At 46.6% G+C, this 17,009-nt stretch overlaps 1 protein-coding gene across 1 annotated transcript in view; it reads right to left on the bottom strand.

Annotated features, from left to right (window-relative positions):
• LIPC (lipase C, hepatic type) overlaps nucleotides 1-17,009 on the bottom strand; it is a 162,114-nt gene that overhangs the window by 2,717 nt on the left and 142,388 nt on the right. The window contains 3 exon segments of the mRNA NM_001035410.2: nucleotides 2,064-2,282; nucleotides 3,845-3,962; nucleotides 16,025-16,270. Coding sequence (NP_001030487.1) covers nucleotides 2,064-2,282; nucleotides 3,845-3,962; nucleotides 16,025-16,270 — 583 coding nt within the window.

Consider the following 17,009-nt stretch of genomic DNA (forward strand, 5'->3'; position numbering starts at 1 on the left):
GAGTGTGATCCATGGGCCAGCAGCATCAGCAGCACCTGGGAGCTTGTTAGAAATGTAGACTCTCAGGCTCCATCTCTACCTACTGAAGCAGAGCCTACATTTTAACATGATTCCCAGATGATTCATGTGCACATTAAAGTTTGAGAAACCCTGGGATGAAGCAGATCATTAGTAAAATTAACGCATCTTATTTTCCTAATTAGGTCCTGGAGTTTCTTAATGCCCAAAGCCACAACTCTGCCTTTTTTTGGCATTCTTCCCAATGGCATTGGGTACTCCAAAGACCTATAGGAAGCACTGAGTTAAAAACTTAAAAAACTATAGGCCCCAGATCCCTTCCTTCCTTTTCATGATGTACCTCTTATAGCCCTGAGGAAAGCTGTGATGTGCATATATATTCATTTCCAGCTCTACAACACTGCTAGATTAAAGAAAGTCAGATCAATGGGACCATGACTAATGGAGGCGGAGCTGTTAGAAACTGCAGAGGCAACGAATGGGCAATGGATCAGACGAACTAAGTCAGACCTGGGCTCAGACAAGTATTAGCAATGTCCCCAAGGTGTGTAACTCCTGTGAGCCTCAGGCTCCTAAAATACTACCTGTTTCAGAGGGTCACTGGGAAGCTTCTGTGAGGTGAATGCTCTGGAGCCCCTAGTTCAAGCCCATGGTGCAGCAAGGCTCTGGAACACTGCTCTCATTCCTCCCTTCTTTCTTTCTGCAGAGCTGTGTGGGTAAGCACCAGGGGAGAAGGCAGCCCTGTGTTTTATACTATCGTTCGGGTCGAGGCACCTAGAACTGTCATGGCGAGCGGCCTCTAAAACTGAGGATTTACTCTCTAGCCGAGAGAATCCGGGGAGGGTTGATGCTCAGAAGCTGAGCTGCTCTAAAGGGCCAACAAGTCATGCAAGAATAGCTAAGCGCTGAAGAGGAGAGAAGCAGTTTAATTTTCTCAAATTGATCATGTGGAGAAATCTGTTGGCTGACTGCAGAGTATGCTTTTAGTAATTGCCAGGATTTTGTATCCCAGGGAGATAAAATCTCGCAGTGCGGTTGTGTGAGGGACTCAGGGGGCATAAATCTGCCACGGGCGGCTGCTAGTAGCGACACCCCAGGGGTAAGGGAGGAGAGCAGTTCAGAGGTGAGGGGCGTGCTGCTCTTCAGCTCCACTGGCCACACTCCAGAGAGAAAGCGGGCTGCTCAACAGAGGGCAGTAGGAAAGGAGAGACACATTTCCTGAATAGAGTGGGGAGGAGACAGAAGAGGGTCTGCGGAACTGCAGAACCACAGAAAAGCACGGCAGCCCTGGGAAAATATACCGAGCATCCCTTTGCTCTGCTGAGAGGACTGAGGGAGCCGCTGGACATCCTTTCTTGCCTTAACTCCCTGCCCTCAACCCACCCCTGCCCTCAACCCCCACCGTGGGCCAAGGGAGATATTCAGTCACACAGAACCATACCTCCTGAGGGTAACCCGCTGGTCCACACCAGAATTTCCTAGGGCTCTTATTACCAAATGTGTGGTCCTCCATAGACCACAGCCAGTCAGAAGCTCTTCAGGTGGGTCTGGGAATTCTGCATGTATCATAAGCTTCCCAGCAATCCCTTGGCATTCTAAGATTTGAAAGGTGCCACTTCAGGGTGAGATTTTGAGATTGTGATCTGCTAAAAGCATTTCTCTGGGTAAACAACAAAGAAGAAATGTCACTTCTAGGTCCTTGCTGTTCAAAATGTGGTCCTTGGCCCAGCACGTGGTGAAATCTGAAGAGCACTGGGCCAGGGAGTGGTTCTCAGACTCTGGAGGCAGGTAGCTGTTAACTGGGGGCTGGGGGGCACAGAGGAAAGAGGCTAGATGGGAATCAGAGACCTGGGTGTAAATCTTGGTCCTTCCACCTGTGGCTTTGGGAACTCAGGATGGTCATTGCACCTTTTTGAGCATCTGTATGCCATCGTTGGAACATAACAAGGCCCACTTCATAAGATAAATGCAAGTATTAAATTGTGAGAGTACTGATGTAGGTAGATGCTCAACAGATGTTAGGAGGAGGTTGAAAAAGCACTCACCTTTGCTGTGTTTCTCCCACTTTGACTCTGATGCTCTTCAGAGCAAGGCCTGAGTGAAGGGACCCTCTTCCCCAGGGGATGATGGTTTGGACCGTATTCCAGACATTGGACCACACCATGCGGTTTTCCCACTTGAACTTGATCATGATCAGTTCCCCAATATCCACATCCAATGTTATTAGAAAGGAATAGGTTTCATTACTAGTAATTCCTTTGCTCCTTGAAGATACAAAGGAAACCAGACATAGTCAGTTGATTTGTAACGGCAAAGTGATGCTTTCAGGATGGGATTTTCAGGATGTGTTAGATTTGCCTGAATGACTCATGATGGTCTTTTCTGCTGCATTTCCCAAAGTGGTGGTGGACAGACTATTAATAGAGATAGCAATAGATGTGCCAGGATAAAAAAGGGTTTTCCAGAGCAGTAATACTGGGAAAACCATCTTATTTTCTGTGATAGCATGTTTAAAAGGTTGCAAGTGTTCTGCAGTGATGAATCTAGTTAACTTTGTTTAGCTCAGGCTTCCTAATCTCTAGCTTAATACATCAGGAGAACTGCCTCCAAAAAAGGCAGGTGTCTCTGGGCAATACAGCTCTCTGTAGGTTCTGTAGGTTCATGATCAATACATGAGCACCACACTACAGTCTTCTCTCCAGATCAGTGCTTTTCTTCCTCCCCAACATAAATAGAAACTTCCATTAAGACAACAAGTATAGCAGTAATAGAAAACCATATATAAAAGGGATGTACCAGTTTGGAGCAAAATTTAAATGCAGACCCTTAGGTTTCATTATCAGCTTTACTCACTAATCTCCAAGACATTAAAATGTCCCAATATTGACAGAGCAGTCAGGCACTCTTTCCACTACTTAGAACAATCCCTGCTCCCCCAGGGAGAGATTTGGGATGGTGCAGAGTTAACACTGGATTTAGGGTGAGACAGGTGGCTGGAGGATTCCCTGGCTCAGCTCATCTTAGCTCTTCCTGCAGGAATGTGCAAAGCACCATTTAGGAATCCACCCACCCCACTAGGCTGGGAGCACCCTAAGGATAGGGTCCTCTCTACCTCTAGTGCAGAGCACTGACACCTCCTTGCTGAGTGACTGAACCCGTGGGATGATTGGAGGTTCAAAACCAGGGGTGATTTTCAGGAGGCTGAGAACCGTCCCTGGAGCAGATGAAGGCTGGTGTCACTTCCCAAGGAGAGCCCATGCTAAGGGTGGAGATGCTGAAATAAAGCGGCCGGTGAAGCTGGCCAGCCTGTGCAGGAGGCGTGAAGCCACTGCCTGTGTTGTGAGCAGGTGTGTAGCAGGGCAAAGGACAGGTGGGGAGGGCTGGCAGTGCAGGCTGACTGAGTGGAAAATTCGTGCCAAGTTGCATGAGACCAGTTTTATTTCCGGGTTATGGTTTTCGGAACTCTCTGGAAAGGTGCTCAGGGCCTTCCTGGGGACAGGAATGTGTCCTGCGCCTGCTCTCAGCATTCCTCCTAGACTGGCCACCTCTGGTTCCCTTTTACATTCGGCCCCTGTCGCTTCGGGCCCATCACAAACACAGGTGGCAGCGACATAAAGTAATGGCTGGGACTGGGTGAGGCCGAGGAGGCATGACAAGGTGCCGAGCGTGGGCCGATGTCCCGTCAGACAGGGTGTCTGGGACACTCATACTGGGCTGAGAAGAGTGAGCTGTGCCTGGCCCTACCCTTGGAAAGCAGAGTCCATCCAGAGCCTGTGAGAAAACTAAGCCTGTCCTCACCACGGACGGGGCTGTATCTCATACTCACAGAGTGATGGGGATCTTCTGCCTCTCCCCTCTTGTTCCGAGGAATGACACGGTGAAAGTTGGTTCTACAGGGTTCTCAGTTTGGTTGATGAACCGAATCTTGAACTGGTAATGATAAACTGGAGGGGGGTGGGATGGCGACGGAGAGAGAAAGACAACGTAAGCAGAAATTTTTAAAATAAAAAATCTTGTATTTTTTAAAATTTAAGAAAGCAGAGAGAAAAGTATGGATGAATAGATAACCCAGTTTTGTTTTCTGGGTGGTGGAATTCTGAATGTTTTTTTATTTTCCTTTTTTTCTTTCTCTGAATTTCTTTAATGTCTAAGAAGACTTATGTTTGTAATATAATAAGTATTATCCAGCAAAAAAAAAAGAAAGAAGGCAGAATAGGAGTATAGTTTGTATTCTATATATTTCTAGATGAAGTTCTGTTATACCATTCCACGTACTTAGCAAGGGTCCCCGTTTATAAATGAAAGGATAGACTGCCTTTGAGGCCGCTGACAAAAGCAAGAGAACACACTGCTGTTTTCACTTTTGCTTGTATTTGATGGTATTAGTTTTAGGGTGGGACAGAGCAACAGCCAAGAAATATGCCGTGATGACCACATCTCTGCCTTCTGGGGCTTGGAAACTGGTTTTGTGGGATTAATCCAACAGCACATTTCCTGATAGAAATAAGACAACCAGTTCTAGTACCTGGGCCTAAAATTGTCCTATCTTTTCAAGTGTCCAGAATGGCCTTCTTCTGTGTTGTTTGGAATAGGGAAATTAATTTTATTCTTCTTTACCTAAACATAGCCTATATTTAGCTAATAAAAGCAAATGACTTACTATCAGACAGGTGTTGTTAAACATTTTGCATGGCATCATCTCAGTTACTCATCATAATGACCCTAGGAGGAGGGTATTGCGATTATCAGCCTCATTTAAAACATTTTATTTATTTTATTTTTGGCTGCACTGGGTCTTTGTTGCTGCACGTGGATGTTCTCTAGTTGCGGGGGTGGGGCCACTCTTTGCTGCAGTGAACGGTTTCTCATTTCGCTGGCTTCTCGTTGAGGAGCACAGTCTAGGTGTACAGGCTCAGGAGTTGTGGGGCATGGGTTTAGTTGCTCTGAGGAATGTGGAATCTTCCTGGAGCAGGGATCAAACCCATGTCCCCTGCATTGCAGGCGGGTGCTTTACCACTGAATATCAGGGAAGTACTATCAGCCTCATTTTATAAAGAACAAAACCAGGGCTAGAGAGGTGAAGTGACCTGCTCAGGGTCCCATAGCAGAGTCTGTGCTCACGGCCTGGAGCAATTGCCTTGCTCAGCCTGCACTGTTACATCAACCAGCTGTGGGGCTGTTTTCAAAATTATCCCACCTCATTTCCAAATAACTGATGGCTGCTTGGACTTCTTTATCTTGCTGTCTCCATATTCTCTAAGTACTTGTGGCTCTTTAGCTTAAACAGGCTTAATATGGCATGTCAACTTGATTGGTAGGACTGCCTGGGGCCCCATGTTGAGATGGGCTGTGAGACCATGTCTAGGCTCTTAGGAGGACTGCTGTCTGCCCTGGGCAAAGGATAGGGGACATATGATTACTTGTTGTTATTTGCTTTTTCCGTTCTAGATAATGATTAATCTACTAATCCTGATACAGTGCTTGCACATAGTAGTTGCTTAATAAACATGTGTGGGATGCATGAACTGACAATTTGGGAATATCAGGATGTGTATGAACATTAGGAAGATGGAAATCACCCCAGAGAATTCAAAATTGGAGTTCTCAGCTTTGTTGTAGAATTCCTTCTGGAAAGCATAGATCATGGAACTAACCACTTGATTATCCATTCCATGCACCCAGCATGTGGAAATTCACCATCCTCAGGAATCAATCTACTTACTCCCAAATGGTACATTTCCACTGGAGGTTGGTAGCTACACAGACCTGGCAGCAGCGGTGGCTAATGGCACATTGCCAACACATCAGCTGCAGGGTTCTGTGTGCCTGTATTGCTGGGTTTCTGGGTTATTTACACAACTCTAACCTTTGGCATAAGCCCATTTTCCCGTTTGGGTTTTGCAGTGGATTGGCTGCAGTCCTCTGCATAATAGGTGCTCAAATATTCCAGCCTGGAATAAAATAGTTAGATGCTCTCAAGACTGTGAGGCTGTGGGTGAGAAATAAGAGAAGGACTGAGGGACCCCAGGAAGGATCCCTAAACCCTTGAATGACAGTGGTGGAGACAGAGATTCTGGTCTATCATCCCAGAAGCCTCTGGAGAGATCTTATGCTATTTGGGGTCTGCCTAGGGAACTTTGTAACAAGTAAATAGTTGAAGTTGAACAAGTTGAAGTTGAACTTGTAAGTTCAACTTGTAAGTTGAACTGAGACAAAAAGATATGAGACAAGGCCTTGGGGGTGTGGGGTAGACTGTGGACAGGATGACACGAGAGAACTGGTCTCTAGTTAATTCCCAAACAAGGAGGCAGAGAATCTTCCAGAGTATGTAAGGAACTCATAACAACCAGTTTAATATGTATTCATTAGAAATCTACTACCCAGCCCAGTGAATAAAATAGTGTAATTGGCTGTATCCATGGTAATACATTGACTAACATTTATTTTGTTTACCTGCGCCTGGCACTTTGTATTTTTATCTCATTTAATCCTTATGACAGGTGATACTATTATTATTTCATTTAAGAGAAGAGGAAACTGAAGCACAGAGAGGTTAAGTGATTTTTCCAGTATCACACAGCTAGTAAGTAGCATAGCTATGACGTAAGTCCAGGCCACCTGACTCCAGAACTCGAACTTTTAAATGTTTATACCCAGGACCAATAGCTTTATATACCCTAAGGAAAATGTTCATGTGTGGAAAGAGGTTGAAGTTCAAAGACATCATAAAGAATTTTTAATTAAAAATAAATTAAAAACACCCTAAATATTCACCAATAGAGAAATGACTATGGGCTAATAATGACAATTATTAGAATTACCATTTAGCTCTTTGTTTTGTTCCAGACACTTAACTATTGTTTCTCAAAATTATTTCATTTCTCTTTTCTACAACTTTGTAAGATGCCTACTTTAACCTCCCTTTGCATCATTTTACAAATGAAGAAGCTGAAGCTCAGGAAATTTGAGTAACTTGTCCATTGTCGTGAACCTATGAACTAGTGAAGCTGCAATTAGACTTTAGTCTGCTGATTTCAAGTTCATATTCCCAAACGTGATTTACTCTTATGAAGTGATTACAAGATATTTTTGGAATGGTTTCAATGCTTATGAAAGAAGTGGGGAAAAAACCCCAACCAGCCATCAGGATACACATGGTACATCTAACATGAGACTAATTCTAATAAAACAGAATGCACAGAAGGAGGGAGATTTGCAAAAATATTAAGTGATTATCTCTGGGGAGGGGAGACAAGTAACTTTTATTACCTTTTTTGTGGTTTTCTGCAAGTTCCACATTTTCTGCCATGAGTATGTATTCTAATTAGACTCTTCTTGGAAAAAGAAAAGTTTTTAAAAGTATTAAGAAAGATAACAGAACCAGAAGCTGTGGTCCTGGCCTTAGAGGTGCTTTGCAGCTGGGAAGCAGATCACTTCTGTGACCCTTGTCACCTCCTATCCAGTCTCATGGGCATCAGTGTCCAGGATCTTCTCCCCTTGAGGGCAGTGTTGGGGTCGTGTTAACACTTGAACCTCAGCGATTCACAGCACACATTGGGAATCTAAGGAGTGCTTCTGGGGCTTTTTGTGTGAAAACAAGGCGAACACGTGTTACATTAAAGAGCCTAATTGTGAATAGGACTAATCAGAATATTGCTTCCACTTGTTGAGATCCTGCTAAAACATCAGGCTACATACTAAGTGCTTGTTGTTGTTGTTGTTTAGTCGCTAAGTCATGTCAGACTCTTTGCAACACCCTGGACTGTAACCCACCAGGCTCCTCTGTCCATGGGATTTCCCAGGCAAGAATACTGGAGTGGGTTGCCATTTCCTTCTCCAGGGGATCTTCCCTACCCAGAGATCGAAGCCACATCTCCTGCATTGGCAGGTGGATTCTTTACCGCTAAGCCACCAGGGAAGCCCTATACTAAGTGCTTTGCATACATTATTTTTGTCCTCCAGACTAAATGAGGATAACACGGTAAGACTGCATTTTCTACACCTACCCCTGCTGTCCTGGTCCACTCTCTACCCAGTTCTGGACCCCAGGATGTGACCCCCAGAGCCTCATCTCCTGGCTTCCTTATTGGATGGCTTCTGGTTCACACTGACCCACTAAGGACGCACCAGCAGGAGATCAGGGCAGAGCAGAGAGAGGTCAGGGTATTTCTCTGCTCCCTCCTGCTTTGAAGCCTGACTGTAGTAACTGCTGTCCCTGATGAGCTGCTGTCAGTAGCTTCTCCTCCACAGCTTACATTCTCTTTGGCTATTCCTTCTCTTCGCTTCTCCGAGTACCCTGTTTGTTAGATTTGAGGTGCATAAACATCCCATGTTGCTTTCCTTATTATCACCCACCCTGTCGAAGGAGTTCTGCCTGCTCTCTACTCAGGTGAGTAGAGTCCTGTTTACTGCTGAGACCCAGAGAGGTAGGGTGTCAGTGATCCCGATGAATTACAAATAAGGAAGCAGAGATTTGCGATTCACTGGTGTCTCACTCGGTAAAGAAGCCTCCTGCCAACGCAGGAGATGCAGGTTCGATCCTTGTGTCAAGAAGATCCCCTGGAGAAGGAAATGACAACCCACTTTAGTATTCTTGCCTGGGAAATCCCATGGACAGAGGAGCCTGGCTAGTTACAGTCCAGGGCATTGCAGAGAGATGGACATGACTTAGCGACTAATCAACAAGAAAGCAGAGATTTGGAGAGGAGTCCAAGGTGACTCAGATAGTTAGAAGTGGAGCTGACTCTGAACCCAGGTGTCTGTCTGATTCCAAAAGGTCCTTCCCACTGTGTCCTGGGATTCTGGTTCTGGCAAGCTGAATCTTCCCTTTGAAAGCAAACAGCAAACAGCCCTGAAGAAAAGCTGCAGTCTATACCTGCCTCCTGTGAAGCCACCAAAACCAAGTGCCTGCAGGGTCTGATCCACTGACATCCATCCTGGGCTATCACTGTTGCTGCTGCTTCGCAGTTGCTGGTCTGCTAAATGTCCAGCCCCCAGGGCAGGGATAAATGTTTCATGTCCCTGCACTGGAGATGGGTTTTTGTCTTCCTTTGGTCTTAAAATGTGAGTAGGAAGAGACCAATTTCCATATCTGAGATGTCATGGTTCCCACGATTCTGAAGGAAGGGATTGGCTTTGATAATTCCAAAGGTTCTGTTAGCGCTCACATCCTATGGATGAGAATTATCTGTGCCCTGCAGTGTCTCCCTGTGCCCTGCAGATGGTTCAGGCGGTCAGAACCATCAAGGGTGTGTAAATCGTGGAGGTCACAGACGTGCAGAAACACGGGCACCCACGTCTGCAGAAGCATGATGCCCAAACCCATCACACAGTGATAGCACAAGGAATTCCTTTTGCCCTGCACTAGGAAAGCCACTTCTGGGGAGAAATATTGAAATTATTTTTTGTAATATGTAAGATATTTTCATGTTTAGAACTATTTATTTGTTCTTATTTTGGATTTTGTGTTTTTCCTTTAAAAATAAAAAAGACCATTTGCCTTTTATTTCCCACCACACCCCAGGACAATGATGCTGTTCCAACGATTAAGGAAAAAAACATGAATAATTTTTGCTCACTTTACCTTATGGCATGTTTAATAAGGATTTTAAAAAATGATTTCAGGGAAATGCTTTTGATCCTGTGACTGCAGGGAGCACAACGTGTTCCTCAGTGCAGGCAGGAGAAGTTATTTCAGGTCTTAATGGTGCAAAGCATGAAATAGCCCGTTAACCTTGGATGAGATCAGGCAAAGTCCACCTGGGGCAGAGGTATGAGGCCTCTGGAGAGTCTCCTCACCAGATCGCCCCCCTGGGGCTCAGACACCCTAGAAACCCTGGATCCTAGTTTCGTGTGGACCCCACTGATGCCACTTAACAAAAAAATAAGTTCCTTTTTACAAGGTAGCTACTATGGGCACCAGGTCATGGAAATTTATAAAAAAGGAATTTTTTTTCTTTTTTTTTTTAATCTCGTGGAAAATATTCTGAATCATTAGATAGTGGCTTTGGGAGATATTATGACTCTCTTTGCAAACATCAGAGAGGTCTTTTTTTTTTTTTTTGAATGTATAGATTTTTCTCTCATGGAGATGGTAAGAATGAGATCTTGTGTTCTCTTGCAGCACTATGGTCTTGTTCCTAGATCTTATATGCCTCTAACCGGAGAGGGACGCTGAAGAGCATGGAATTGAGATGATGGTCTTAAGCAGGGGATTAATGTAGGAATAGCCAGCACTAGCAGGGGCTGGCTGAATGAACTCAGAACAGGATCAAGGGAAGAAGAGAAATGGGCTTTTTTGTTTTTCTGATTTTAGTTTAAGATAGCATTTTTTTTTTCAATTCATCCATTTTTAATTGAAGAATAATTGCTTTACTATATTGTGTTAGTTTCTGCCATCCATCAACATGAATCAGCCATAGGTATACATATGTCCAGAAGACAAGAGTGCTCTCATCAGCTGGTGCGAATTCTCACTGGCTGGCTGGGCCCAGAGAGCAGGGAGAAAGTACAGGCAGGAGGAGGACGAGGAGGAGAGGCAGGATGATGGACTACTGTGTCTCGGGAATGAGCTGGTAATAATACTGAGTGAACTGGTCTCCGTCCTAATGCTTAGGCCATGTGTGGTGAAAGGAGCGAAGCCCATGGAATGGGGGAGACCTGGGGTCAAACATTATGTTTGACACTGTGCAGGGCCCTGTGGGGCTCCTGGGCACAAGGTCTTTCTGTGTCCCCCATTTCTTTGATTATAGGAAACAGCCTTCATTCAGCCTCCGTGAACTTCCCTGAGTTCCAACGGGCAGATTCCAGCAGTTGCTAATTAGGGGAGGGAGGGGATTCGAGACCAGGGAGAAACTAACAGTCAGGGGAAACAACAGTGCAGCCTTGGGGGCAAGGTCCTGTTTCCTCATCAAGGGATACACACCACAGTGTCCTTTACCCATCTTGCAGATACTGGAAACCCACTCCAGGTGGAAGAAGGTATAACAATGGTGTGCTGCCCACAAGCATGTAGACCCCAGAGCAACTGGTTGATGATGCTGACTCCCACTTACGTCACCAGCAGCCCAGCAGAAGAATGTCCACGAGCTGATCATACCCTTTTTGAACAATTACTATAAAACTTCTCACTATCTTGCCCCAGTTGGGACACACAGTTTTGAGGGCATTAGCCAGCTGTGGCCCCCTTTCCCTGGCAAAGCAATAAAGCTCTTCTTTTCTACTTCACCCAAAACTCTGTCTGAGATTCGATTCAGCACCAGTGTACAAGTTTTCAGCATAACATTTGCTCCTTATAAGCTGGGTGGCTTTGGGGAGGTGATTTAGCCTCAGTGAATCTCAATTTATCTGTTGGAAAATTAGGCAACATCAGTCTCCCCCCTTCCATCTCCGTCTCTCTCTGTCTGTAAGTTGTTGTGAGGATTAAATGATAAATGAAATAATTGATGCAACACATCCAGCATAGTGCCTGAACCTAGTAAGCTCCCCTGAGTGCTGCTTTCTTCTCTTCCACCCTATTACCACCTCCAGTTGCTGTGAGGATTAAATTAGATAAGGTGCTTGCTAGCAGAACTACATACAGGTTTGTTTCCCGCCTCCTTCTCGTAAAAAAAAAAAAAAAAAAGGCTCCCAAACTAGCAAAATTTCCTTCCAAGATGGTGAGATTGGAAGTGGGCGATAAATTGCCTCGTTTCCCTCGGTGACTGTTTCCCAATTCTCTTTCTGCTCCTGCTGTCCTCTTCCATGTTTACCCGAATTCTGGCGTATGGTTGTAGAAAATAGATCCTTTGATGGTTTTGTCAAAATATCTTGGGAGCCAGAGGAATGAGGACCAAGTTAGTCATCCTTTCTGCAACTACAATCAGGAGGCGATGTTTATCTTGCCCAGCCAGACCCTGCACTGAAATATATAGTACAATTAGATGTCCTTGAAAAATGTGGCTTGTGGATGCTCTGTAACCAGGGATGGGCAAGTTTGTTCCTTTATGAATCTATAAGTACTCATCAAAGGCTGGAGGTGGTCACTGAAATATACTTTGGGAGCCCAAGTCACAATGATCGTGGCATGGTGGCTGAGGAGGGGAGCAGTTATGGGGCCTAGATTAAAGACTTGATGTCAGCACTATCAATAGAACTTTCTAGATGATGGAAACCGTCTATTTCTGTACTCTCTGATATGGCAGCCACATAGTTGAGCATTTGAAAGGCGGCTAGTATGACTGAGGTTTCAAGGTTTTAATTTTAAGTAATTTAAATAGCCACATATGGTTAGTGTAGCATTATATAGGGCTTCCCAGGTGGAACAGTGGTAAAGAATCCACCTGTCAATGCAGGAGACATGGGTTCAATCCCTGGGTCGGGAAGATAGCCTCTGGAAATGGGCTACCCGCTCCAATATTCTTGCCTGAGAAATCCCTTGGACAGAGGAGCCTGGTGGGCTACAGACCGTGGGGTCGCACAGAGTTGGACACGACTAAGCGTGCACGAGTGCAAGCAATATACAGGCTGCACACCCCAGGAGCAGCGGCTTTCACATGGGTGGGAGTCTCATCTGGGCATAATTTCCAGCTGTACCCAGGGTACCCGATGTGGCCGAAGGGCTCTGCTCCCTGCCAGCAAGTGGAATTAGGCTGAGCAAATTAGGACTGGAAAGGCTGAGGTGGATCTGGGGAGAATTTGGAGGGCCCAGGGGAGGGAAGGGTGTGGTGCAGGCTGCAGCTCATCCCTGGAATCTCTCTGGGGCTGGGGGTTTGGTTCAGGCAGTCTTATCTCACAGTCCCAACACCGTATTTTCACTGGCTATCCCTGGAGCAAGATGAGCGGCTGGTGAGAAAGAGACTCAAGTGCTGCCTCCAGGGGACTCCTCTTCTGTCTTCTTGGGATAGATAGCACCCTGTGCACAGTGTGTGGGAGGGTGTTGGTCTCCCCTGAGCCCCCCTGAAGGAGGGCCTCTGCCTACCCTGGCTCATATTATGCTTGAAGAAGGAGTGATGGCCTGGCACAGTGGTTTTGGCAACTGCTGCGTGAGATAGTGCTGCCCTAATGCGATTCCTTGGTTCTCCTTCATAAGAAAAGGGTTCCTTTGAGTTCATACCAGCCATGTGTGGTGATCAGGCATCTGAACTCCTTGGCAAGGGAAAAACTCAGCCCGGCTTGTGGCAGCTACTCTTCCCTCCCCTCTTCCTTCTCTTGACTCTCTCACCTCCCGACCCCATATCCATACCCCCAGTAGAAGTCCTCCAGCAGGACCCAGTCCCTCACTTCAGATGCACAGCGCTGCCAGGAAGGTAAAAAATGACCCTGTCTCTTTCCAGCTGGTCTCAAGGAGAAAGCAAGACCCTTCCCCACCTCTCCTCCTTCCCTCAACCCCATAGACAGACCATGGGCAGGTTACTGAGATTAAAAACCACTTGACTAATTGTTGGGAGTGCTTAGTCCCTCAGTCGTGTCTGACTCTTTGCGACCCCATGGACTGTAGCCCACCAGGATCTTCTGTCCTTGGGATTTTCCAGGCAAGAATACTGGAGTGGGTTGCCATAGCCTCCTCCAGGGGATGGCCTGGGTCTAAATCCTGTCTCTGCTAAGACTTCCTTTTGTGTCCCTGGGCAAATGATTTTCTCTTATCTGGGCCTTTGTTTCCTTATCTGGGAAATGTGGAATTGAACAGTTTCTTGAAATGCTAACATTCCAGGATTAGAGTAGATCCAGTGAAATGTGATTATCTGAGAGGCTTAATCACTCCAGGCTGCACTGCCATTTGAAAGACGAGCTGGTTAACTGAAATGAGTGTCTAATTGGCAGTCTGGAGTGGGGGATCTCCCTGAAGCAGGAGGCCTTCCAAATTCCCTCACCTGCTCCGGGGGTCTCAGGCTCCTCCACCCCTCCAGGAAGGACAGCTGAAGGGACCCTCTGTCCCTCAGGCAAGAAAGATCCTGCCCTCACTCCACGTGCTCTCAGAAGCTATCCACTGCTCAAACGGATTTCTGTCATTCCTGGGCTGCATAGAAGGGCAATCTAGCTGGAGAACAAAAGTTCAGATAAACAAAAGAATCCTGTGCATGGGAGCTTGAACTTTGGAGTGTGGTAATGAAAGGAATGCCAGCCTGGGAGTCAGAGGGACCTGGGTTCTACACCTCCTTCCAGGCTAACCGAACCTGCGGACCTCACCTGGCTGTTGTGGGCACCATGAGAAGTCTGTGGCTGCACCAAATGTTTTTGTGTAAAACGCTGTGCAAATGCAAAGCGGTGTTGAGGGCGTTCACCTTCTGTAGCTACAGATATGTGCAGAGTAACAATCAAACGGCACGGGGCTCCTCCCAGGGCCGTGAGCCAGTGCTGTGAAAAGTAAGATGCTAAATCACTCCCGAGCTGTTTTAAGGATTAGGCAGAAATGTTAATGGCAACAGATGTCGGCTTGTTCCCTCCAGGAGGATTTAGGTTTCAGTGGAGTATTTCTCTGCTGGCTTCAGCCCAAATCACGGCCACAGCCCTTTTTCTGACCTCCAGTTCAACCTGGCAAGCAGAAGGGGCTCACTTTCTCCCTTGAGGCTGAGAAGCAGAACTTCTTCTAGGGAGGGCCTCAATAAGACAATGATCTCTTGTAAGATAAGCTGATTCAAATTTAGGAAGAAATGGGGAACCACAAATGTAGTCTGGAGCCCAGGTTTTTCCTGGCAGCCATGAGGAGAGATGAAAGCACTGGGTTCTAGCCTGGGTTTGGAGAAGCTTCCAAGGCCCTGTACAATGAGACCTGGTGATCCAGGCCTTCCGGATCTAACATTCTGTTAGCGGAAACACACTGGCTGAAACCACCCATCCTGGTCAGGCACCATAGTCATCACTTGCAAGGGTTATTCTACCACAGGAGGTCCTGGTAAGGAATGTGGAACTAACAAGCCACCACCGACTGGAAGAGTTCTGGAAAGGTCATAAGGAGATACCCCATGTCCTACCACTTTCCAGAATCTTCCTTGCTGGAATTCATTTTGGCTGAGCAATGTGTTAGGTAGGTAGAATAGGGAAAAGGAGTCCAAAATGGCGGTGGCTAAAAGACAAGGAAGGTCCGAGGACCAGAGTGAAGACTTCAGGCAGAACAAACAGAACAAACAGCACTCCTGGCTAAGCCCAATTTGCATAGGGCAGGCCCAGGTGGAGGAAAAAACATGTAAAAGGAGGAGCCAAAGCGCTTTCTCTCGGTCTCTCTCTCTCTCTCTCTCTCTCTCTCTCTCTCTCTCTCCCTCCCTCCCTCCCTCCCTCCCTCCTCCCACCCCCGCCCCAACTCCCCATGCACTCCTCCACTCTCTTCTCTTCGAGTCTTGGATTCTCCTGCTATCTTCTAAATAAAATAGAGCTGTAACACTGATTTGCCCAAGAGCTGTAGCATGGTTTGTCCAAGACCTAAGAGCTGTGACGCGCTGAGGGCTTTAATGTCCGTCGCTCCACATCTTTGTTGTGACGAGACAAAGAACCGAGGAACATACACTCGCATGACAAATACATGTGCCACCAGGAAGGACCCTAAGTCAGAATGATTGGCCAGAGAACCTGGAAACTAATCCCGTCACCTTTAAACCTGAGATGTCGAGCCACATGGAAGAGCAGTCCTCCTGGGTTCCCTTACTCTCCTGCTCTCTGCCCGGGTGCCCCTTCCCAATAAAGTCTCTTGCTTTATCAGCTCAGACAATTCATTTCTGAGTGTTAGAAAAGAGACCATTCTCTGGTCCTGGAAGGGATCCCCCTTCCTGCAACAATGCTAGGGGACCATGAAAATAGATGAAGAGAGCAGCCAACCAAAGGAGTGTTTCAGAAAGTATCAGGCTTTCTCCTCCAGCACTCGTCAGCGAGGAGGCCACATTCTTGGGGAAAGAGAGGCATGTGTCATCATCCCGGTCTGGAATCTGTGCAAACAGCAGATCCGGCAGTAGCTCCAGGAAAAGACTCCAGGGAACTCGTGAACCTTCAGACAAGCGGCTGCATTCTGCCCTTCTGAAGGCCCCCCTGCACTCACCTTTGAATGGGGACTGGGCTCGAGTCACCAGGAAGAGGCTCTTGCTCTTCTTGCTTTGCCGCTCCTGGCGGGTGTGGTAGCCTAGTGTGTTGCAACGACCCTTCTTGCAGCTCAGACACAGGCCTTGGCTGAAGCGGTCCATGTCTCTGCACAGGTAGGCCATGCTCTGCATGTCAGCGTGCAGCAAGGAGTCAATGAAGAGGTGCACTGACCGCTCATGGGCACATTTGACAGTCCGGGTGATGGCTGGAACACAGAGCAAGAAGAACGTTATCATCCCTTAATCTGGAAGATCACCTTGCTTCTCAGTGCAGAGTAGCACCATCTCAGGAAGGAGGATGGGGGTGCTGAGATCAGAGGTCAGCGCACTGACTACAGTGGGTGGCATAGCTGATGGAAAACTGCACAAAAAGTAGACCCTTTGCAGGCACTTACTGTAGGAGCATAATCCCAGGCTCTGAAGGCCTGCTGAGGGCACTCTGTATGTTACAATAGGTGTTTTAATAGGAGCCCTGAGTCACCAAGAAAATACTGAGTTCTTTAAGCAACTTGTGTGTGTGTGTGTGTGTGTGTGTGTGAATTGCTCAGTCATGCCTGAGTCTTTGGGATCCCATGGACTGTAGCCTGCCAGGCTTCTCTGTCCATGGAATTCTCCAGGCAAGAATACTGGACTGGGTTGCCATTCCCTCCTCCAAGAGTTCTTCCTGACCCAGTGATCCAACCCAGGTCTCCTGCGTTGCAGACAGGTTCTTCACCATCTGAGCTGCCAGGAAAGTTCTCTTTAAGCAATTCTTTTGGAAATGAATTGTAATTCATTTTGGAAATATTTTAGTCGCAAACAGTTAAAAATGCACAACTGCTGATGCTCTAAGGGTGAGTTGGCAGAACAGGCTTGTGTGGAATGCCTCTTTGTATTTATTTAATTAAAAATTATTTTATTTTTGGCCGTGCTGGATCTGCGTTGCTGCACGTAGCCTTTCTCTGG

The sequence above is a fragment of the Bos taurus genome, chromosome 10, assembly GCF_002263795.3.
Source record: "Bos taurus isolate L1 Dominette 01449 registration number 42190680 breed Hereford chromosome 10, ARS-UCD2.0, whole genome shotgun sequence".
Classification (NCBI taxonomy): domain Eukaryota; kingdom Metazoa; phylum Chordata; class Mammalia; order Artiodactyla; family Bovidae; genus Bos; species Bos taurus.